This window comes from Mesitornis unicolor, unplaced genomic scaffold (assembly GCF_000695765.1).
Source record: "Mesitornis unicolor isolate BGI_N332 unplaced genomic scaffold, ASM69576v1 scaffold49322, whole genome shotgun sequence".
Classification (NCBI taxonomy): Eukaryota; Metazoa; Chordata; class Aves; order Mesitornithiformes; family Mesitornithidae; genus Mesitornis; species Mesitornis unicolor.
The window spans coordinates 1-23,257 of NW_010169456.1; the positions used below are offsets into that span (position 1 = coordinate 1).

The window sequence follows — 23,257 nt, forward strand, 5'->3', positions numbered from 1 at the left end:
CCCAGGCAGGCAGCAGTGGCCCCGGCCAGCGAGGCCTGGTGCCGGGGTGGGGGGAAACACCGAGGAATACCTTGTACCTATACAAGGAAACTCCGACAAGGTTTTAACTAACGCTTTTATTGTGAAGCAAAATGCAGAAGGGTTTGAGTTGGTTTTTTTCTCCAAAGTACAAAATACCAAGTGAAGTATCTGTCCCTCTTGCTCCCTGCAGGATGGCAGCAACAGCTCCCCCACCTCCCAGCTTTACAGTGAACTTTTCTGCAGTAGCAAGGCCAGGGTGAGGTTCCTACACTTCTCTGCTGCAGTTATTTGCAAAAGGAAACTTCATTAATGAACTGGAATATAAAAAATTGGTGAACTGAGTTTAATTCATCAGTTTCATCCATAAATAGTTCTATTTACCAAGAGGTAACAGGTGAGAGCGGAGGCTGGTGGGAAGCGCAGGAACCTCTTACATGGGATTTTCAAGACTGAGAAAGCAAAGGTAAAACTAAAACTCCAAGGTTTGAAATTAAAACTCAATAGTTTGAAACACACAGGAGGTATAATGGAGAGTACCTGACCCTGAAGCTTATGGGCAGGAGGCTGGAGATGAGAAACAGTTGAGACAGAGATCAAGTTGGGTTTTTCTTACATAGTAGTACTCTAACATTTTTCAGCTATTCTTCCACATTTAGGGTTTCTGACACCACAGCTCAGCAGCACCATAAAGCAGAGTACAGCCACCATTCGGTGAGCTTTCACTACAACACTTGATAAGCTTTAGCTTCATAATTACAGTTGGTTACACTTCAAACAGCTTCCTGATCCTTCCTTGCGTGTTTTTAGAGCCGTGCTCCTCACCCTTCACTTGCCCAGTGGCGCTGTCTCTGCTCCAAAGTCCCACTGACAGAACCAAGCCCACAACAGCTTGTCATTTCCACTACTGTAATAAGAATTTAATTTTGGAGGCCACACAGCTCTAAAACAGAGACAAAGGCAAGACACTCTTATCTTTGGCATAAAGCTTCAGCTCTCCCGCTATGAGAATTCCCACTGAAAAATCATCACTTTCCATTTTGGGTCATTAAAACTGCATTTCTTGCAGGAGCAAGTAAAACATCCCACACCTTCTGCCTTTCACCTGCACCTTGCCCCTGCCTGGAACCTGTGTGCAGGGCTCCCACTGAAATGCTCCACTTCAGGAGAAAAACAGAAAAATTTAAGAAAATGAAGTTTTAAAAAATCCGTTTTCAGTTCAGGCCTTCAGAATGGCACCAACAACTGAAGGTAGAGGATATTTTGTTTAGGTTGGTTTTTTTTTTTTAAAAATCATCATTGCCACTGGAGAAAAATTCAGCTGCCAGCCTTTTGCTAAGAGCGGGCATCGATTCGGTGTGAATACAGGAAAGGGCAGTCCCCTGTACCCCAAAGACATTAAAATACTAACGCCAATGCACAAATGCATGATTTTAAAGACCAATTCATACTGTCATAAACTGAGAACAGGAGGAACATTCTTGACACTTCACAAGGGAATACAAATTCTAGTTTACTGAGCTCAGTTTACAGACCTTTTTGCAAGCATAGAGTGTGCTGCCAGTAACGGATGCTGTGACTGAAATCTTTAACTTGCATTTATTATCAAAGTCATACTGTTTACATCTGTAATGTCAACAAGATGCCACAACTACAAAAAAAGATTGTGCACATTGCCGTTTCAATGCAAAAAACAGTAAAATGGAAATCCATTTGTTAAAAAAGTAATTAAAATTACTCCAGAAAGCAACTGAATTGTTTAAACACCTTTACATCCAGTCAAATTAAAATGGTTAACAAGAAAAAATACAAATTCAAAAATCTGGTATCCATGTTAAAAAGGCAACTACTTAAGCATTTCTATCAATTCGCACATCAATCTCCCTCCCACGAAGCTGGATCCCATTCATCATACGGCAGGCGCGCTCAGCTACTTCTGGGGACTCAAATCTAACCACCCCGCATCCTTTAGATTTCCCATTCTCCATCTTGATATCGGCGTACAGCACGTGACCTTAAAGAGAAAAGTTTTGAAACTCAGAAATTTTCGGAATTGCCATTACTTTGAAACATAAAGCTGCAGGACAACTTTACCAAGTCATGGTTTTAAAGAAGCATTCTCAGTTTAGTATTAATTCAAACTGGTTCTTTCAATTCTCGCCAGCACTGAAGTAGGCGAATGGAGTAAACCACAAGCTGACAAGTCCTGCCCAGCATTGACACGTACTCCACAGCCTAACCCATGGGGCTGGCACGTGCTTTTGCCATCAGAGCCAGCAGCACAAAGGTATTGGGGAGCAGAGTCTGCGTACGGCAACTGCTGCCACAAAACAACTCCCCAAAGCTGATCACAGCACCGCAACAGTCAGGAGCCTAATTCAGAATTTGTTAGAATTTTTTTAAGGACAGTTTTCCTAGACAACTACATTCATTTAGATACAAGCAACCTGTGCAGGTGCTTTTCAGCAGTTCTCAGGACTTCTCTATCTCTATCCCTATCTCCTTCTGCAGCTACAGAGGGTAACCAGAAGACAAACCCAGTCCCTGAGATGGAGAAAGGAACAAACACTTGGAAAAAGTACATGTTGACTGGGTTATCAACTGGCTAGATATTTCTTTCTTTTCAACACTGCAGAACTCTTGCTGGTATAGCAGGGATGATAAATATCCTCCCAACACTACTTGTGTATAGAATTAACTAGTATTTCAGTGAGTCTGAGTGAAATTCTGGTTAAGATACTAGTGTCAGGGACATACAGAGCTAGAAGTTACTGTAAGAATTCATATTCAATTCTCAGAGTAATTGGAAAAGATTACAAGTGATAAAATAACTTACCACATTCATTAAATTTATCTTTCAGCATTTTCCATGTAAAATCAAAAGGCAGCTGCAAAGAGAAAAACAGAACATTACTGAGGATCTGTCTAACAGCTTGCAAGCACTGCCAGCTCTTCAGAACATGTTCTCCACCCTGGGAGAGCCAGAGCTCAGCATCTTCATTTACAGATGCAGAGAGGTCTTCTCCTATTAATGGAATGGCTTCAACTCCCAAAACTCCACCTTTGGCAGCACCCAACGTGGGATATTCGGATTGAAGCCAACTAAGCACAGGTGAGAAACTTCAGTACTGATTCATTTCATGAAGGAAAGGTAGGAAGAAGGCTACTCACATTTCTCACAAATATCTGACAGGCTTTTCTGGCCACCCCAGCTGCAGGTCCTCCAGTTCCTCCAAGGGAGCCTGCAAAATTGCCTGCAAAGTTTCCACGTTCCATGTCCATTGTTCTTTCAAAATTGCTTCCCATTGCAAGTCCCATTCGATCTATGCCTGCGCCCATGCCCTGTCCCATAGCAGGACCCATTCTTTCCATATTAGTGGCTCCAATGCGCTCCAAGCCCATTCTCTCCATGCCAGCAGCACCCATACGATCTATTCCTATTCTTTCCATGGGAGCAGCACCTATGCGATCCAAACCAGCTGGCATCCTCTCTATCACCTGACCCATTCCAGCTCCCATTCCAGCAGGGACCATTCGCTCCATACCTATACCCATCCTGTCCATGCCAGCACCCATACGTTCCACACCTGATCCCATTCTGTCCATAGTGGTGCCAACACGGTCGATGGCAGCGCCCATCCTCTCGATACCAAAGCCTATACCAGAACCCATTCTTTCTATGCCAGAACCCATCCTCTCGATGGCTGGGCCCATCCTCTCAATGTTAGGAGCAATGTGATCTATGCCAAGAGGGGCCATTCGGTCAATTCCTGAACCCATTCGCTCCACATTGGAGCTCATGCGATCCAAAACAAGACCCATCCTGTCTATTTCTGACCCTACTCTCTCCATCCCATGACCCATCCCAGAAGGTATTCTTTCTATTCCCGAGCCCATACGATCAATGCCAGGTGCCATCCTCTCAATCCCAGGAATGCTGGCATTTCCACCACCTGGAACACAACACACAGTTTGTCAGTAATCACACAGGGACAAAACCAAAAAATAATGCTTTAAGCTTTATCATAATTCAGAAAAGTGATCACGCTGTGTACTCTGATGCTGCAGAATATGAAGCAAAGTTTTATTTCAGACTGCTTTATTTCAGGTAACAAGAGTACTGTTGTCAATTACGCAGACCATTGTGACTACAACATGAATTAGGGGAGCAGTCATCTCATTGGACCATGTACCATAGTTGGGATAAAGAAAAGTTTATCCCTTCGCTAAGGAGCTTAACTTCTGTAAGCCTTCCAAAAAAAATCCAAGGAGAAAATTTTGAGGGCATATGCAAACCTAGAGAAGATCAGGTGGCAAAAGTAATATTTTAAATGGAATCTTAGCTTGTAGCTGTGCAATACACTGTGGATTACATAGCAAGAGTAGCAATTTAGTAACTGAAATTACAGTTCAAATATAGATTGCTTGGAAGAGGAATGAAGTTGCATCATCCTTGCCACACCACTCAAAGATTACTTCTACCAAGCCAGGGGGAGACTTTTACAAGAACAACTTGCCCAAACTTAAGAGCACTCTTTATCGCCAAGGAAAAGCAAGCAAACTCCACACAAGAACCAGAGCAGAATGACCATTATAAAGTCATAAAGCACGCTTGGCCTTTTCACGTAGAAAGAACTACAAAAGAGCTGGCTGTGCCATAAAACACAAGCAATAGGGTTTCTATGTCTGCTACATAAAATCCCTTGACTGAGTTGTCCTCATTATGCTACAGAGTCTTTGAGTGCCTGCAGTAAAAGGATCATTCCTCTACAGTTTAGGCCATGTTGCTGTTGAAGGATCTCAGCTTCCTTTCCATGAAGCATCATTAATACCTTTTGCTATCTCAAATTTGCTACGTACAAAACAGCAGCGCATCATCCTTGCTCAGTTCAAGTATTCACTGTATTTTTCCTATTGTCTAGACCACAAACTATGTTTTAGTGATTGGACTGGGTCATGCAGCATTCAGAACCCTCCTTTTTGCCACACAGATGTATGGCAGTTTACCCTGAAGTTTCAAGACACCAGGCAGTGTTTTAAGACTGTCAGGTTTCCTGTTGAGTCTGAAATTCTGTTACACAGCCCCACAGATCGCTACTAGTGTATCTGTCTGCCTTTTGTACAGCTCTTAGGAGCTTGATCAAAACCAAACTATTACAGCAAATACATGTACAAGATATAGTCTGTTTTGTTATAACAGCTTTTATCAATTCAGGTATGAAACGCAGGCAGTAAAAGTACTTAGCTTAGCGTGCTTACCTATTCCTCTCTCCAAGGTCTCTCCAAAACTACGAGACATTCCCATTTCATTTCTTCCAAACTCCCTTTCAAATCCTCCACCCATGGCACGATCCATCTCTGAAAAGATCAAGTTTAATACATTCTTTAGGGTGTCTAAATGTCTTCTGAGAGAACATTTCAATACAGGCATAATTTTTAAAGATTAACAGGAAGGCAAGTTTTAAATTATATTCTCCTGATCATTTTATCACGTCTTCTTGAGACCAAGAAGCAGGGTTCAGCTCAAAATGGGCAAACACATTTGAGGCACCCACTTAGCTCTGGAGAAGTCTTTCTGGTGACTACAGACAGAGCAATCTTAGCTCATCCTAAACTCGTCCTTCAAGACAACATCGCTTATTTTCCATAGCTCAGAGGCCATGAGTGACTTTTGCACACCCCGTCAGCTGTAAGCTTCAAGTTTTTCTAAGAAAAGCTAGGAGCAGAATGACCAGTCCAGAGAGTCCCTCCAGTGTCCCACTTTCAGAGAACAGAAGTCAGGAGCTGGATATACAAAAAACAAGTGCTTACCACTCATTCTGCCCATGTTCATTCCAGCTGGGAAGCGACCAATGTTTTCCATGCCACCAAAAGGACCTTCCATTCCTAAAAGAAAACATTTTTCAGGGATTCTTTAGTAATGTATTTCAACTTAACACTACACTTCATCCACATAAGCTGCTTTCACAGAAATTTTTCACAGGCACCAAGACAACAACAATCAACAACAGATTCACAAAACAAAATTGGGTCAGAACTTCGTCACACAACTCCTAAGCCAAGGGCAGCTTTAACAAGTCACAGCTGAAATACTGATCACATTTTAACTGAGGTCTTAACCCTTCCCCATGCACCTACAGCAATTTTATTAATACTCAATAAGAAGGAAGTTATTACTATTACTAAATTGCCAACGACTTCAAAGAATACAAATGCCTACTAGACATACATGGCTAAGTTTACACGACTTTCAGAAAGCCCCAGCTATATATATGTCAAAAAACTCAGCTTACCTCCCATTTTATTCATTCCAAAGCCCATGCCTTCCATTCCCATTCCTCAAAATAAAAGAGAAAGCTTTATATAGCAGATGTAATTCTACAACAGTTCAGCCATTAGAGTGGCTGTAGAAACAGAGACCATACAACATGTCCACCGTTTGGACTGAAGAGCTTACAAGTGATAACTCCAAGTAAATTGCAACATTCCTTTTCAGAAAATAAGCAGCAAAGGGGAAAAACCCATAGGCATTTATAAATTGAAAGCTGAATGTGTGCTACTTTTTAGGTGGCTCTTTAAAACTTGTGCTATTTAAACATATCCTAAACAAAGATTTGCAAGCCCACTAGTAAGTGTTAAAAGTGACAGATGGTTTTAAAAGTTTCATGTGTATTTGCAGTGTCTGCTGCTCATGCTCAAGAGTCAGAAAATGAGAGCTGTGTCTTGACCACAGTGAAAAAATGGAGAAGTTGGTTAAATTCAAGTTTCCATTATCAAGCTCATTACTTCGCTCAACAAAAACTCATTTGGTTTTAACACTCCTAATAGACTTCAACTTTTTGTGTAGGCAAAACATAGCTATCTACCTTCTACATGGCTTAAAGCTCTCATGAAACAAAAGCATAGGAGTAATCTTCTTACCTCCAGGTCCCATGTTGCCCATTCCCATGCCTTTGTTTAAATGATTTGCATCAATAGGTTGACCTCCAGGTCCTAATCCCATGCCAATACCACCAAGACCATCTGAAGAAAATATTCAGATATCAAAAAAGCCTTCTTTCCATAGTTTAACAAAACAGCAAGTTTTATTCTTAAGTAATTGACTTCCATTCTCCAAAAAAGCTTGCTGTGTTCCCACTTTGGGGTGTGTACTTAAAGCATTAAAGTGTTTAGTAAATCAAGAGTAGATGTGTCTTGAAATATACTCAAAAACTATCTCAAGTATTTTTTTTCATGTAATCCATTTTCCATCTTGCTTGTTTGGTTGGTTTTAAGCTGACTCCTGAAAAATAACTGGCTAGAACACTGCTTATTTTGTGCAACTCCTCAATCTGAGAATAGAGTGGGCAATTTAGTATGAAGATGATCTAACCTTTGCACAGTATTACCCTTGATTGACAAATGGCGTATTTCCACCTTTGCCAAGGTTCTTGCCTTGTAGGTAAGAATTTAACCACAAAGTTCAACCTATCATTATGATAGCCACCTATAGAATTCAGAGCACACAGCCAGCCTCTTCTCTGAGCAAACAAAATAGATCATTCCCAGGCATAATTTGGAATCTTCCTGTACCCAAATGAATTAAGGATTCCCCAGTCCAAAGAAAGAAGAAAAAGCCCTCATTTTTCTTACAGTTTATCAGGAAGAAAGAGTTCTGTGCTTGCGCTTGCATCAAACAATAGCTTAATGGCATTCTTTGCTTATGAGAAAAAGACATTCTCATTTACAGCTCAGCATAATAAACACAGGAAGTGTTGAATCTTGTTTTAAAACAACACAAGATACCCCTTCCCCACCCCAATAAAGGCCAAGAAACAGGCTTCCACTGGTATTTGTTGAGTTTTATACAAAGGTAGTTAAACTGGAACCCAATGGCTTTCTCTTGAAAAATAGGTAGGCCATTATAGAAAGTCAAGGCAGCAGTAAAAAACATGAATGATACTGCTGCTGAATAAGGCTTCAACAGATACACAGAAAACTGATTAAGGGATAGATTGATGATCACTAAAATCATGCAAGTTAGCAGCATGCAACAGGTTTGGTTCCCATGCCTAAGAAAACAGCAACTGGCTGAATTAACAGAATTACGTTAACAGCCACACTTTACATTTTTGCTGTATTTAAACAAGTTAAGCCTGAGTCCTCCTGCCTCCAACTCTTCCAAACCAGACTCTTTGTGTTCAGTACTTCATTATCTTAACACCGCATGGTTGAGGTTGGAAGGGATCCCTGGAGGTCGTTTGCTCCAACCCTGTGGTTACCCAGAAACACATCCACACAGCTTTTGAGTATCTCCAAGGACAGAGACTCCACAGGCTCTCTGGGCAATCCATTAGTCGTACGTGGTCACCCTCACAGTAATGTTTCCTTATATTCAGATAGAGTCTCCTGTGTGTCAGTTTATGCTTACTGACAGGGCAAGAGGCACTGGGAACCACTGAAAAGAGCCTGGCTCCCGCTTCTTTATACCTTCCTTTTAGATATTGCATTGATAGGATCCACTTTAGAAATCTGAAGACCTGGAAGATTCTCAGGTCCTCAAGTCAGCCCTTTCAATTGAAGGCAAAATTATTAGATACCCAGAATGCCATCACATAAAAGGAGGCACGCTTTTCCCTACTGATTCATTACATTTCCATTAAATCACACTATTAACAGTAATTTTACAAGGCATTGGGTTCCTTGAATTGCAATTGAGAGATCCGGAAGCCTTGAGAATGTGAATGGGATACTGTTTTAAGACAAGCTTCTAGCTATGAGCTGAAAGAAGTAGCCAAAAAAAAAGAGACTCAGCAGCTCTTCTTTATTATTTCCTCCTTTGATATTATTCAGGCCTTTTAGATCCCACCTTTCCAAGGTTTGAATCAGGGTCTTACTGAGGCTGAGATTGGGCCCCAGTTGCTGAACAGCAAAATAAAAAACAATGTGTTCAATCATGCAGGAGAGACTTACGAGGAAGTTGTTGGGGTCGCTCTGGAGGGAAGAAGTCTCCTTTAGGAAAGGCTCGTTCGTCCTAAACAATTCAATACATTAGAGATTGTGAGAAAAGCCGGAAATTATTTCTTGAGTTGTTTTAATTAAAAAATTAACACAGAAACCTAAAGTTAAAGCAATCTTCACTTTAGTTATGATTGTCTCTAGCATGATAACCAAGATTAACTTTTCCCAATGGTGTGAGCAGACATCATTAGGAATTAGGCAAGTCATACATTTCCTGCTCTGCCCCGCACTCCCCTCCCTCCATATTTCAACCCAGTCCTTCATCCAAAACCAGGAGCACAATCACCAGTTCAAAAAGCAGGAAGAATTTGAATGCACTTACCATTTTTACATGCATTGGTCTGTCAAACAGCAGCTGTCCGTTAAACATCGCTATTGTTTCATTAAGGATCATTGTTCAAGCACTAGAACCACACAAAGTCTTAAAGCTCTAAGTGCTATCTGATGCAGAGTACAAAAACCTGGTCAGAAGCCTTATTCCTGTTTTCAAATAGAAAGAGAAACTCTGAGAGGGAAAGATGGAAATTTTTTCTTCCTTTCTGTATCACAGCCACAAGTGGAGAGATCATGCACAGAGCACTATCTGTGCTTTGTGGTTGTCTGGTTTGGTTTTGTAGACTGCTACACAGGAAACCATCGCTTGCACCATGTAAGGATGCAGGGATCAGAGGAACACATTAAGGTCAAGCCATCTTACATTGCAAATGGATTTATTGCATTCCTCCTTTACCTTCATCATAGGAATTTATGACAACTCCTTTCTCAGAAATTGCATTTTAATACTAGCTACAACCTAGAGACAAAAATTTACTGTTTGGACTAGAAACACATATCCACATGGGAAAGAGAATGCACTTTGTTAGTGATTCTGAGCAAAGAGCAACAATTCTTTCAGGATGAACTTTTTTCTGTTTTCCAGTTTTCCTCATGTATTCCATCACTGCAATGGCTTTACTTCCCGTGACATGGCAATATCCTCGCTTGTAATACGACAATTTATATTTTCATCCTGCTTTGTTTACTAAAGTATTTGCCTACTGTTTACCACCATTACTCTTCAAGGATACATATCGCCTGAACAGCCTCTATAGCTTGCTCAAAAGTGACAGTGCCAATCCCACGACTTTTGCCATCTTTATCTTCTAGTATGTCAGCCCGAACCACAACACCGGCCATGCTGAATACTTCTTTCAGTTTCTTCCAACCAACCTTGTAGTCCAACTGGAAGACAAGTGACATTGGAAGTATGAGAAAGACTTCCATCAAAAAGCAGCTTTAGTGTTCTTACACTTCCTTTCCCGATGTCAGTAATCTCAAGAAGCAAAGAGTCTTCACAGAGAGAGGGTAAAATTTAAATAGCATAAAGAATGCTAAAGAGCTTAATGGAATATTCTTGGATTTGTTAAAAAATACAAATTAACAGACACCATAATGTATAGGATACATCTCAGTTTACAACTTCACAAACACAGAGAATCAACAAGACTATCCACAGTATATATTGCTAATCTGTTTACTGGAAGAGAGCTGAAAGTCTAAGGCTTTTCTTCTAATCCATAAGATTTAACTCAGTTAAAACCCAGATAATCTGTTCATGGATTACACAGCACTTACATTTGCAACAAAGACAGTGCTTCCAAGCCTCCCTGCCTGCAAGGCATGGATTATTTCATTGGGTATGTTGGGATTGTTGAGTATACTGGGCGGGATATTGATCATGCCGGGGCCACCCGGGCCTGGACCAATTCCCATTCCACCAGCTGATGCCATGACCTTCTGCATCGCTCTCCTGGCATGCTCACCGTCAGGGTCCTGCAAGAACAGAAAGAGTACACTCAGCTCCCTCTGTATTCCACTAAATGCATAGGGATTTAGTGGCATGACTAAAACAGTCAAAATAAGGAGGTTCCCTTTTACAGGGCTATCTGCTCCCTGTAGATCTCCAACCAACCACTTCACATATCACTGTCATCCACTAATTTTGCCAGCACCCTTCAATTTATCAAGTTATTCAAGTTAAAGTTATTCCTACTCATGCACTTCCCCTTACTCTGCAACTGTTTATTATTCAATACCAACAATAAATCTCACAGTTCCAAAAGCTGCTAAACCCAGAATGGCATTGGACGAGTTTTGGAAGACAAATGCCAACTATGTCTTGGCATCTTCAAACCAATGCAACAATTCATCTATCCTGCACTTGGACCCCTTTACAAGACAAGACAGTGTGTAAAATTTCAGTAAGTTTGGTTTGGGCAATGCTTTTTGTTCTTCCCACACTGGCTTTCTAACCCAAAAAAACCCTTTTAACACATGCCCCTACTGCTACATAGTCTCACAATTTTAGGACATGCCAGAAAACATGAAGCATAGGATGAAGAATTCAAGGAAGGAAATAAGAGGAATTATTGTCACTTCACTTTACACTGAAAGTGAAAGTAAGCACCTTCACAATACAAGGTGAACTTATGTTACTTAGGTTGGAAACATCACACTGTAATCAGTGAGCAAAATGCACCAGCACTGCAAGACTGCTGAAGAAAGTAAAATGTCAAATGGAATTAATTAGTCAGAAATATAGCTGCTTTAAAAATAAAAGCTATTTGAGTTAATTTGAATCTTGATCTGAATTTTAAGACTAAACAATAGCACGTTTTGAAAACAGGAGAAAGGACAGCTGTCACATGATTATTTCAGCTACGGAAAATCATAGTAGTCTGAGGTGGAGAACACATTAAAGTGAATGCAAGTCACTTCTCAATTTAAATTTCCTTTTTCACTGTAAAATTAAGGTATTGCTTAAAACCAGATTAGCTCTAATAGAAAGCCAAGAAGGGTTGTCATACAAACTAAGTCTTCTGATCAGGCAAAAACCTGTATCTATTCTGCTGTAATTGTGTATTATGTCACCTGAAGGCCTTCGTGCTCCTCAGCACTGACAGTCAACAAGAAGAGGAACATGCCAGACACCTAGCAAAACCAATGCTAACGGTCACCCCCAATAACTCCATTCATTCCAGTGTCAGACTGGGGCACTTGGCTGGGGTAAGCGTTGCTACAGTCCCTAATACTGGTAAAATGCTTCTTCACTCATTTCCAGTATTATTTCTGTGCTGTGTCATACAGAGAGCAATATTCAAGTATGACAACAGTTCCATGAAGAACTGGGCAAATCACAACCACCTCTTCTCAAGGACTGATACCAAAGGGCAACCTGACTTCCAGTGCTAAGGGTGTATCATTAACAGGAAAACTGAACCAGGCATGGCCCACTTCCAATAGCTTTTTCTTCCAAGGTCTCCTTGGAAGTCAGCATCTGATCATTTCCAGATGCAATGATGTTTTCCTAACCTTCCACTTCACCTCTTCCTTCCTTTAAAGGATAGCAAGAGGTCAACAGTGCCAAAAGATGGCTTGCCACCATTAAGTGGGCAAAGCATGACAGAACATGACACCTGCTTAGCCAAGAACATAGCTCACATACTCTAAGGCCAAGAGTCAGTGCTAACACTGAAGCAAGTCTCTATTTTTGTTTAATTGAACCTTCAATGCAGCTTCAGATTCCTAACAGCTAGGATAAAACTGTAATCTTGTCAAAAGTTAAGAATTAACTTGAGGTACAGTTAAGCATGTCACACTGGTTGACAATACAAAAGCCATTAAAATGGAAATAGATCTTCAAAGTATTTCAGAAACCATCTTATTTGATGAATTGTTTGTCAAATACACCCGTTACAATACAGAATTAAAAGGGATGGCAGTCAAGAACAAACACCACTTATGCAGGTTTCTTCTTCAAATCACTGAAGAAGGAAGTATACCTGCAGTTAAAGCCAAGCTTTTGCTTTGCCCAAGTTCTGCACTGCTACCATCAGCACCTATTCTTTAAATCAAGTTTAGTCTTGATAATCACATTCAAACTCAAGTTCAGCAGTACACGCTAATGTAAGAAAAAAAAAGAAGGTTGTTGTTTTTTTTTTATCTTGTTTGACAAGTCCTGCCTTTTTTCAATTATTCTTATCCACAAATGAGTCAGCCATAAATCTTAACTAATAACTACCCCTTCACCTGGAAATTCAACATACTGAAAGAACAGATGCACGTCTTACTTCTTTCACTTTCAATGGTCTTCCACCAAGACTATGCTTGTTCAAAACCTCTGCAGCCTTTTTCATGCTTTCTTCCATCTTGAATTCAACAACACTGTAGGGATACAAGATATCTAAGAACATTGCTTATTTTTAAAGAGTTTCCTCATTTCTTGCTATAAATTAATAAATGAACTTACGCGCATCCCTGATGAGATGATTTCACAGACGAGTAACAGGGAGGAGAGGAAGAAAGAAAGAAGAAATAAAGTAAGTAAAAGCAAAACACACGCAAAATAACTTTTTTTTTTCCATCAAATTACATTCATTAGCCCTAATAGCGAAAACAAGTGTAATCTTACCCAATAGAGCCTTCAATACTTGAATTCCATAAGATATAATTTCTTATGCGTTAACAGGATTAAACTGTAGCTTCTGAAGTTGTAACAAACAGACCTAAGTCCCGATTCTCCAAGAGAAATACCACACGCTTCATGTGACCTGCTCTACTCTGCCATACAGCGAAACTCTTGCCATATTCTCTCAACCTAAATCCATATCCTTCAGTACAGTTAAGCGTGCTCCTACTGTTTTCTTCCTTGTAAGATACTGTCGCTGGACTAAAGGACTTGGGTACCTACGAAGGCAATATACGTTTACATTTAGGACTTGAACTCTGGTTACTGGCACAGGAAGTGTAGTTTACAGAACCTGCTTTTGCACACTGGCCTTACAAATTCAGCAAACCACTACAGTGACGTTTTCCAAAACACAAGTATTACTTTAATATTCCATACCACTATACATACTGCTAGGGTCCATGGGTCATTCAAACAGCCAACATCAACTGAACACAGTGACAGACCACCCTAACACTGTTTACAAGGCCCCATCCCACCTCCTCCCCACCCCAAAAAAAGCTTTAAGCAATCCTAATTTATAGCCACTAAGCATACACGCTCTCTACCTTCCTGACTGCGCTTCGTTCCACGCCACCATACAGTTACATTTGTCATGTAGAAAATCCACAGAAGAAATCTCTCAAACACTTACCCTTGACTTTCCTTCAGCGTCCATTAAGAGCTCCACGTATGTTACCTCACCAACTACAAATCAGATTCCAGACGACACATATACCAAGGGAGAAAAGCCAAGAAAACAATGGGAATTTAGAACAATCAACAACCGTGTATGGAGCCTCTGCCTTATAAGAAAGCCCAGAAACACTCCATGTTCTCTAGACCACAAAACTGGACAATTACAGGTATGCAGTAAAGTCTTAAAACAGTTAAATATGTTCTTGATTTTCCTCCTCTTCAAAAGCCAGCTATTTCCACAGTATCAGTTTCCTTGATCAATACCCACTCATTACTTGAGGCAATCCATATCCATGGGAAAGTCTGCAAGAACAAGTTTCCTTCACTTTATATGGTATGCAATTGTGTCTCCTTAGTCCAGAACTTGAACAATTATTTGCTTTTCTATGGATTTAAAGACAAACTTCCAAAAGGGAAGTCAGACTGAACCAAGAGACCAAGACATCACCGACTGCCTACTATTTATTTTGGCAGTTTTTTAGCGTTTTGTATCAATGTCCATTTTTTTAACTTCAATAAGCAGTATTAAACAGTCTGCCATGTTTGCTCTCAAGACAAAATTGTCTGCAGCAAAGGGCGAAATGCAGTGGAAAACTACACCTGCACCTTTCCTCATAAGATTAGGATTGCCTTTTTATGACCATGTAACCATATCGTGTACCTCCAGAATACAACTACCGAAATGGCTGCTGCCTTTGAAGTGACTGGCATACAGAAGAATCATCCAAGTAAACATTTTTGGCTTTTTCTTTCTGGTTTTAGAAGTTCTAGTTTCTAAGTTTAATACCAGGAGGACTCCAACTTGCATTATCTGAAAGGTGGAAAGCAATCTTTATGGGAAATCACGACCCAGCCTGAATACCGATAGCATACTTCAGGCAAGGAACTGGAGTCTCACATTTAAGAGTTTAACTCGTAGCAAGCGACAGAGAGAGGAAGAGGAGTTCAGTCTGACCTCCCACAGGGCCAGTCATTAACAGGACATGTAGTGTCATTATGAGAAACCAACATCCTGAAAGATCTTCCTCGAAGCTGGAAGAAAAGGAATGTTTCATGAAATCACTACATTTTATCTCCATTTTTAATTTAATAAATAATTTAGCAATATGAGCATTCCAGCCAAAGTACAGTTCACTAATAAACTCTGCTCTATTTGTATTATTATGAAGATTCTGTTTGAGACTGGTAGGGGCTAACAAGCAAGTTTCTTTGAAAGGGACAGGGCACATGGGAGTGTTCAATTACTATCCATAGCTTCACTATCTAAACAATACTTCTTGAAATGAAGTCTAATTAAATTAATTCCATCCTATAACATGAACAGTATGAGATCATGTAATATACATGGAATTGTTCCTCAGTCTGTGTAGTGAAAGGGGCTGCACTGTAAGAGCCCTCCTGACCAGCCCATGGTGGTACACGGTGGCTGTGCACCAACTCCAAATATTCAGCATTACCAAGACATTCTGAAGCCATCAACCTCAACAGCAGCAGCCAGAGTCCAACCAAACTTTGATCGAGAATGCAAATGTGACTCAACAATTTATGTAATAAGACGACAAATCCCCAGGTTACCTACAATGCAAAACCACTCCATATCACAGAGGCCAGAAGTCACAGGTGAGAAGTCTGTGACTTTGCTCCTAATTGCACTACTGAGCCCCTGGATTGAGGGCTCTCCTCTCCCAACCACTGATGGAATTCAGCTACAATTCTGACTTCAGAGCCACACAAATGCTTACAAAGAAGTCTGCCAAGCTTGAACATATTAAATAAGATTTAACATTTACTCTTTTAACGAGTCTCTGACCTCTGAACTACAAGATTTCCAGGGGTCTATCACAGCAGCAATTCTGTCACTTGGAGACTCTCGTATGTGCCAATATTGCTCAGTGCTTCACATTCAAGCCTTACAGACACCTATATTAAAAACTAAATATACATCTTGAAGTAGCTGTTTTCCTTCAAAGGACATCTGAACTTCCTGAATAGCCACAAAACGGAGGCGAGGGGAAACAACACGAATCAACTCCATATCCAAGACACCAAGTCCAGAGTACAGAACAACGGCAATAAAAATGCATTTTTTCACTTGAAAAACATGTAAAATTACTCAACATGACACTTCTTCCAAGAGACTATTGTTTGAGGCTGGCAAAGGAAACCTCTTCTTTATAAACAACCTATGCTGGGTCACATTTTACTTGGCCTTTTTCTTGATCCATGTCACAATATATCAGAACATCAGGCATCAGGGATAAAACAGCAACAGCAGACACAAGTAGCCTACAACAGTGCTTAGGCAATTAAGCCATGGAAAAGTACCAGCAGCAGGTATCCATGTACTAAACCCGCTTCAGAGGGCAAAAGAAATGCACGGTGATCCAGGCGGATTTGCTTTCTGCTAGAGAACAGTTAGCTTATACCAGAAAACACATCCAATATCCACAAGCAAAAGAATTTCATTTAAGCACAGGAGACTGTTACTTAAGGAACTCAAGTTTATCACCAGAGCAGCCTCCAAAGGGAGATAAAACTTGCAGAAAACACTAGTTCTAAGCCAATGGAATAATAATTAAGGAACATGCTCCCCATAGTGTCTTTAAGACTTAACTTAGAGCAGACTGGCTTGTTTATTTTTTAAATTTCACACTTGAGAAAGTTCAGAAACTTGGGAGTTTCTTCAAACAAGAAATTAAAGCAAAAATCATTGCAATAACTAGAAATACAAACCAAAGGAATCTGCAGTGTTACTTATCATTACAGTCATCAGGTTCCCCCCCCCCCCCAAACTTTATAGCCACTTTCCAAAGTTTATCTGCATGGAAAAGTAAGATGTTCAAGCCAGCTTGGTCTGTCAACATTCAGAAATTCTCCAGTGACTGTTCAGGAAGCTCAGATAAGTACATCCATACGGTGACTTGAGGCATGGCTCAGCTGGGTTCACCTAGCCCTAAAGGCGTATCTGGGCAGTCACAAGGATAACAAGCTTAGACATAGATGTCAACTTCGAGAATTCTAAAGTTGGACAGTAAGATTTTAATAGTTAGCAACAAACCAAGAAGCTCTGAAAGGAGTTAAAGGTGCAGGGAGGCAAGTCTCAGCAGGAGAAGCACCACAGAAACTGAAAAAGGGGTAAATTGTACCGTGGTCATTTCTTTGGCCTACAGGGTCAAAAGTAAATGCTAAATAGAGAAGAAAGCCTCTCAAGACATCACCAAAACAATACTGATGTCCTATTGTCTTCTGAAGTAAAGAACGACAAGCAATGTGACTGATTCAAGAGGACTCTGCCATCAAAAGCCTAATACTTTCAACATGAGGCAAGGGAGAATTGGTCACACCTCCTCCTTCATTTACGATGTTTAAAGTTCATGACAGGTAACCTCTAAAAAGTTACATGGCAGGCTTGGGGTGCTGGGCAGAGATAAGAGAAACACACTCTATATATGTATAAAGCTTTAGCTTAAAGGGGAAAAGAAAAACATTCTTCCCAAAGCAGAGACAGAGGAGTTTACAAGCTATTCTTTTACAGTAGGAAAAGGCAAATCTCACTTTTGCAGGAGAGATAATAACTGCAATACAGAATAAAAAACATGGGAAATTTTGGCTCTTTAAGAGCCTAGGCAGGAAACATGAAGTGAAAAATCTCGCATCCACTGATGAAGGACAGTGTCTCCTTGAAAAGATGGTTATGGCCAAAGAAAATAGAGCAACTCATGAGCACATGCACAGAAAGTAAGGGGGAACAAGTCAAATGTGGAACACCACTTCCACACTGTTTATTCATCCTGTTCTCTATGCCCACCTAAAACTTCAGTTTGCAAACACTGTGTGACAACTCTCTTCAGGTACTGGAGTAACAGAAGCGCTCAACTAACATCTGGGATTGAGTACAACAGGAAGAGGGCACAAATTACATCTTTAGGAGGCCACAAAGGCTCCAAAAAAATCCTGAAGATGAAGCAAGAAAGAAGGCAGCACATGAAGTTTAGCAGCTGCTCTTCTTCACAGGAAGTTGAAGCTGGGAAAGTTTTGTTGCTTCTTCTCCTCACACGTGTTCCCACAGCCAGGTTTTGATATGAAGAGCCAAGCATGCCTGCTCTGTACTGCAGCTCTGCTGTACGTACACATGGGTACAGTCCTGCCGAGGCAAACACCCCCCGGGGTGTCCTGGAATCTTTGAATGCGACATGAGCACGGCCTTGACTGCAACTGCTTTGCAAGAGAGCAGAACATAGTTATTGCCTCATTTTACAGCTAATCTTTCCCCTTGCACTGTATGCCATCTTGCTACTCTGGTCAGGAAAAAGGATCAAAATACCTAATTCTCTATTAGCTAAAGGAACCAATAAATATCTCAAACTCAAATAAAAGTTCTCTTTTATTGTATGGTATCACCTCACTGCTACCAGCTGCCATGAAGCATTACCATTTTCCTCCCTGAACACAGCCATTTGTTGGGTTATAAATTGAGAGAGCTATTCTGCATTCAATGGTGTTTACGTTTAGACTCCACTGACACGCTGAAGAACTGCTGCCTCATTCTTCTCCTGAAGCCATTCAGGAACTGCCAGTTATCGATGCCGATTACGTCAATTTAGAGGAACCTTGTGTTTAGTCAGCCAATACAAGGGAGTTTCAAACAAGAACATTTTTTATTTCATTAATAACTGTCATACTGCATACCTGTAATTGAGTTTCACCAACAAATACACTGAAATGACTGAACCAAGGCATTACTCTTGAGCGAGATATCACCTTTAGAAGACTTCAGACGTACACATCTGAAAAAACCAGGTTGCAGAAATATGAGCAGACCTCAAAGCTCGTCTCCTAAACCATACTTACTGACGCAAAACAGCCGATTGAGGTGAACTCCTACGTTCAGCAACCTGCTATGCCATTGCTGCTAACAGCTTAAGTCTTCACGACTGCCAAGCGATGGAGCTGTCATGAAACACCTATGTTGACCCTTTGCATACAGATCTGGTTCACGTGCTTCCAAAACCTTGAACATTTGGCCTGTAGTTCTTACACTTACAAACCAGGAATTCTAACATTCAGATTTTTCCACGGTCACATTCCTGGTTCTTGGAACTACTATGCCTTATATCAAGAAGTACCGATTGAGCAAGTTCAAGCACAGCACAAGAGCACCAATTTGGTAGAAGTCAGGAACTAATTAGAATGAATCACGACTACACAGCAAATCTAAACTGTTGTATTTTACCAAGCAGTCCCAAAAACCAAGAACAATGCTTCCCAATGTTTAGCATAACAAGCCCTGCGGACAGAATGAAGAGGTTTCACTGTTCCCCTAGGAACATCTGCTGGAATGAGCAGCTGAACAGCAAGGCAGGAAACAATCTCACACCGGACTTTTCCATCCACGTGAACTGGAGAGAAACCACAAGACACTTGGAACGGAATTCAACACAGTACTTAACATTAGACATCTACACATACAGATACTCCTATTAACCAATGCATCTTGTGTAGCAGAGGGAAAGCACAGTTTAAGGCAAGGGACCATTCATAATTAGGGCCTGTTACAGCAGTCTTTAAGACTGTAATTCTCCATATTAGAGAAAACCATTGCTGAATCTCAAGCATCAACATTTCACAGCCTCTAATTATGGAAGTTTCCCAGGGCTTATAGTCCTGAAGTTCATTACACAGACTCAAGTTTCATTTTGCCTACAAAGACAAGCATTTTAAAACCCTTTGGAAATTTATTTTCCCATTCATTAGGCCACACCTTGTGAACACATTAACTATCGCTTCTTACCTAGTTCAAACACAAGTGAACACTGATCACTATTTTGCGAGACATTTACAACTGATGCTATGTATTTTAGAAGTGACCCACAACAGGAGAGGTTGTATTAGTTACTTTTAACTCGTTTTGAGACATTTTAATGATGGAGAAGCCAAGTGTCTTCTTGCCACTTCACTGCATTTCCAAGGTGACTCAAAAAACTAGTAAGCTGGACATCAGCTGAAAGAAGTAACGCCACATTTAGTTGTCACCACTTGTCACCTGAGAGCAGTCAGCTCAATTCCTTCATCATCTTCAAGAGATTAAAATGCCAACATCAACAAACTAAGGCAGCTCCCATTCACGTGGGACAGTTAAACAGAAGTGGGGAGGGGGGAAACACCATGAACATGATTTCCAAAGCCCTGTGTTGCAGCACATGCCAAAGCACAAACCTGATTTTTCTTTTTTGCAGGTCACCCTTAAATACATTTTACTGCTACCAAAGAGCAGTATGGATCTTTATCTAAGCACAAATCACTACAAAGTTTGGGAACACGGCTATATAGACACACACCAGATTAGCAATAAATAACTACCTTTATTACCCAAAAGACATGAAAATGCTTCAAAATCTTTTGTTGCGTGTCAAGGCTAAAGTCTGATAAAAACCTCATTTCCCCATTCCCCTCCAGGAAAAACACTTTTACATCTCCGATGAAGCACTATTAGCTATACGACAACATGCCTAAAAAAAAGGAACTAGCCATCTGGAAGGCTGCCAGGGAGCAGATGTTTTGCAACACCCAAAAAGGCTTTAAGCAGACCTTTGACAAAGCTCATGTCACTAAGTCCACCCAGAAATTCAACTCTTAAGTTTACAAACAACGTCAGCCACAAGTAAGATGACAGACATCACTTGGCCACCTGAGTTGTACATTACCTTTCTCTTTGACCAGGTCTTTCAGAGACTGCCACTTCACATCAAACGGAATATTTGTAATAAAAGCTCGGTATCTCTTAGCAGGATTAGCATATGGCTCAAAGCGATTTCCTCCTCTTTTGACACCTTTCTCTTTTCTTTTTTCATTTTGGCTTGGTCGTTCACCTTCACTGCAAGCAAAGAAAGACAATCACACACATTAACTACTCTGGCATTCGATCAATGTCATGTAACCTCCTGAAACATAACTTGTTACATTCTTAAAACTAAATCAACACTTGCAAAATGTCACCCATTCAAGTTATTTGCAGAACCGTACACCTTTCAACCAGAGTTGGTACGCCCAGTACCAGTGCTACATAGCATACTGTAACAAAGATTTCCTAACAACAGACAACTTATTTTATAGACTCACTATTTTGTCCCACATTTATCCAATGTAACTGTTCTTTTAATTTCATTTGCCGAGTCTCCTTAAAGCCGACCAAGCCGCACTCCGTCTCCCCATGATGCTCCAGACCAGATGTCCACTCTAATTATTTTCTCCTTAGCAAACTCTATTACTTCAACACCTTCAAGAAAAATAACGCATTTATCCACCATATTTATAGTCTTACACAAGAGGAATGATCCCGGACCTAACTAAGCACTCGAGTTAATCTTACATAACAACACATTTTTTTCTCCAGTTAATACAGTTTTTAGATTACACAAATTCAAAGCCTCTGTGCCTTCCAACAAACGTACTGAACAGTTCTTTGAGCTATTTCAGAATGACAGCTCTAACAGTCCCAAACTAAAAAATGATAAATTAAGACTATTTCTCAACAAACCTATATGACCACCAGGTCTCACCAGGACACAAATGCCACTGAAGAGCAGTATTTAAAAAGAAAAAAAGCAGACGTCTACGAAGTTTTACATTTGAGTGAGTTCCCTATTTTTATTACATGGCAACCCTCACTTTTTCAACCACAAAGATACGTTACAAGCAAACACACAAAAATACTGTGTTTTATGGATAGAGTCAGAACTGCAAACAGAATTTGGCTCCGAGTATGGCCATGATACACACCACTTCATAGGTTCTGCATGCAAGTAATACACTGGAAAAGAGTTCTGTAAGAAAAGTGTTCTTCAGTATACATAGTACTTATTTCACCAAAAAGTGAAACTTTTATACTTTTCTCCTCACTGAAGTTTTTTAAAGCTTCTTGAGTAATGGAGTAATTAAAAACCCAAAAATAGATTCAAAATAGGACAATCCTTTTAGCTTCTGTTTGGCTGAAGAAATAACACAATTTAGTGTTTGTGTTAAAAGGCAGACCCAGTTTTTAATGGTTATTCCTCCAACTGGAACTATTTACATGCCCCCTGGGTTGAATAGCTCCATAACACGCTTCAAAGTATTGAGGTATGATGTAGATATTTTTGCAATCCTACATTTAAGGCTCCCAAGTGAACTTAAAAACACCTCAAGCTTTGATACAGCTGTAAAGAATCCAGACAAGTCACAGGGCGCACCATTAAACACAAGCATTCACCTCAAAGATATTCTTTATCATAGTCAGCATAACAAAATCCAGCCAGGCCAGAAGAAATCGTCAAGAAAACTATTTCAGCTGCAAAGCTGTTGTGTTTTTTTTTTTTTTTTAATTTTGCAGGATTTCAAACACCATCTCCATGGATTTCACTCACCTAAAGGGCAAGCACAGGCAGGCACAGGTCCATAGAGATCACTCAGAAGATGCTGTTACCAAGTATGAAAACAATTGAGTGTTTAGGAGTTTTTTTTAAGGGAGTTCTAGACAGGAGGAAGGAATGAGCCCCACATCACCTCCAAAATACACCATGCCTGTGAGTATCCCTAAGCTGGAAGGGCAGGTGAGATTAAATTCCCACAGCATCTCTGCCCATCCCAATAAGGAACCGCGCTGATCCATTCACACCGAGACTAACACAAGATCTACAGAAAATAATGCACTTAAGTAATTATTTTCAGAAGATTTTATCATCTACTCTGATTTTTTCCCTTGGGTTACAAAACTGAAATGCTTTATCAAGACTGAAGAAAAATTCTGCCATCTGTGATGTGTGCAGAAGGAGGAACTGAAAGGGAAGCTCTTATTTCCTCCAAAGAAATGGACCCCTAGGCACATTTTTCTGCAAGATTTCTTAAAGATGCCATCTAGACCCAAGTGTACCAGAAATCACTAAGAATCAAAATCTAGTATAGGCAGGTCCCTCTTCCCTCCACCAAGGACACCGAAAATGCATTCACAAGAATGTTAGAATTATCCCTGCACACATGTTAGCTTTGCTACACAGAGCCTGAAATTTCATAGAGTTG

General features: G+C 40.4%; 1 protein-coding gene across 2 annotated transcripts; it reads right to left on the reverse strand.

Annotated features, from left to right (window-relative positions):
* Positions 1-1,598: 1,598 nt before the first annotated feature.
* HNRNPM (heterogeneous nuclear ribonucleoprotein M) lies at positions 1,599-21,073 on the reverse strand. 2 transcript variants are annotated; one of them, XM_010179341.1, is made up of 15 exons: positions 20,908-21,073; positions 14,160-14,212; positions 13,307-13,314; positions 13,128-13,221; positions 10,633-10,830; positions 10,086-10,239; positions 9,341-9,390; positions 8,971-9,031; positions 6,940-7,041; positions 6,312-6,356; positions 5,830-5,904; positions 5,278-5,376; positions 3,190-3,971; positions 2,855-2,906; positions 1,599-2,032 (listed from the first exon to the last, which is right to left on the reverse strand). In XM_010179341.1, exons 2-15 carry the CDS (start codon positions 14,181-14,183, stop codon positions 1,869-1,871), a joined length of 1,908 nt encoding a protein of 635 aa, XP_010177643.1. In that variant the 5' UTR covers positions 14,184-14,212; positions 20,908-21,073; the 3' UTR covers positions 1,599-1,868. The 2 variants fall into 2 exon arrangements, with proteins under 2 accessions (XP_010177643.1, XP_010177644.1); XM_010179342.1 differs by lacking the exon at positions 6,940-7,041.
* Between the last annotated feature and the right edge of the window lie 2,184 nt (positions 21,074-23,257).

Coding starts and splice junctions, on each gene's coding strand:
- HNRNPM (XM_010179341.1), bottom strand. CDS start 14,183: ATGGACGCTGAAGGAAAGTCAAGG. Junction 9,391..10,085: donor AGAGGCTGTTCAGGCGATAT/GTATCCTTGAAG, acceptor ATGAAACAATAG/CGATGTTTAACGGACAGCTG. Junction 7,042..8,970: donor GCGACCCCAACAACTTCCTC/GTAAGTCTCTCC, acceptor TATTTTCTTCAG/ATGGTCTTGGTGGTATTGGC.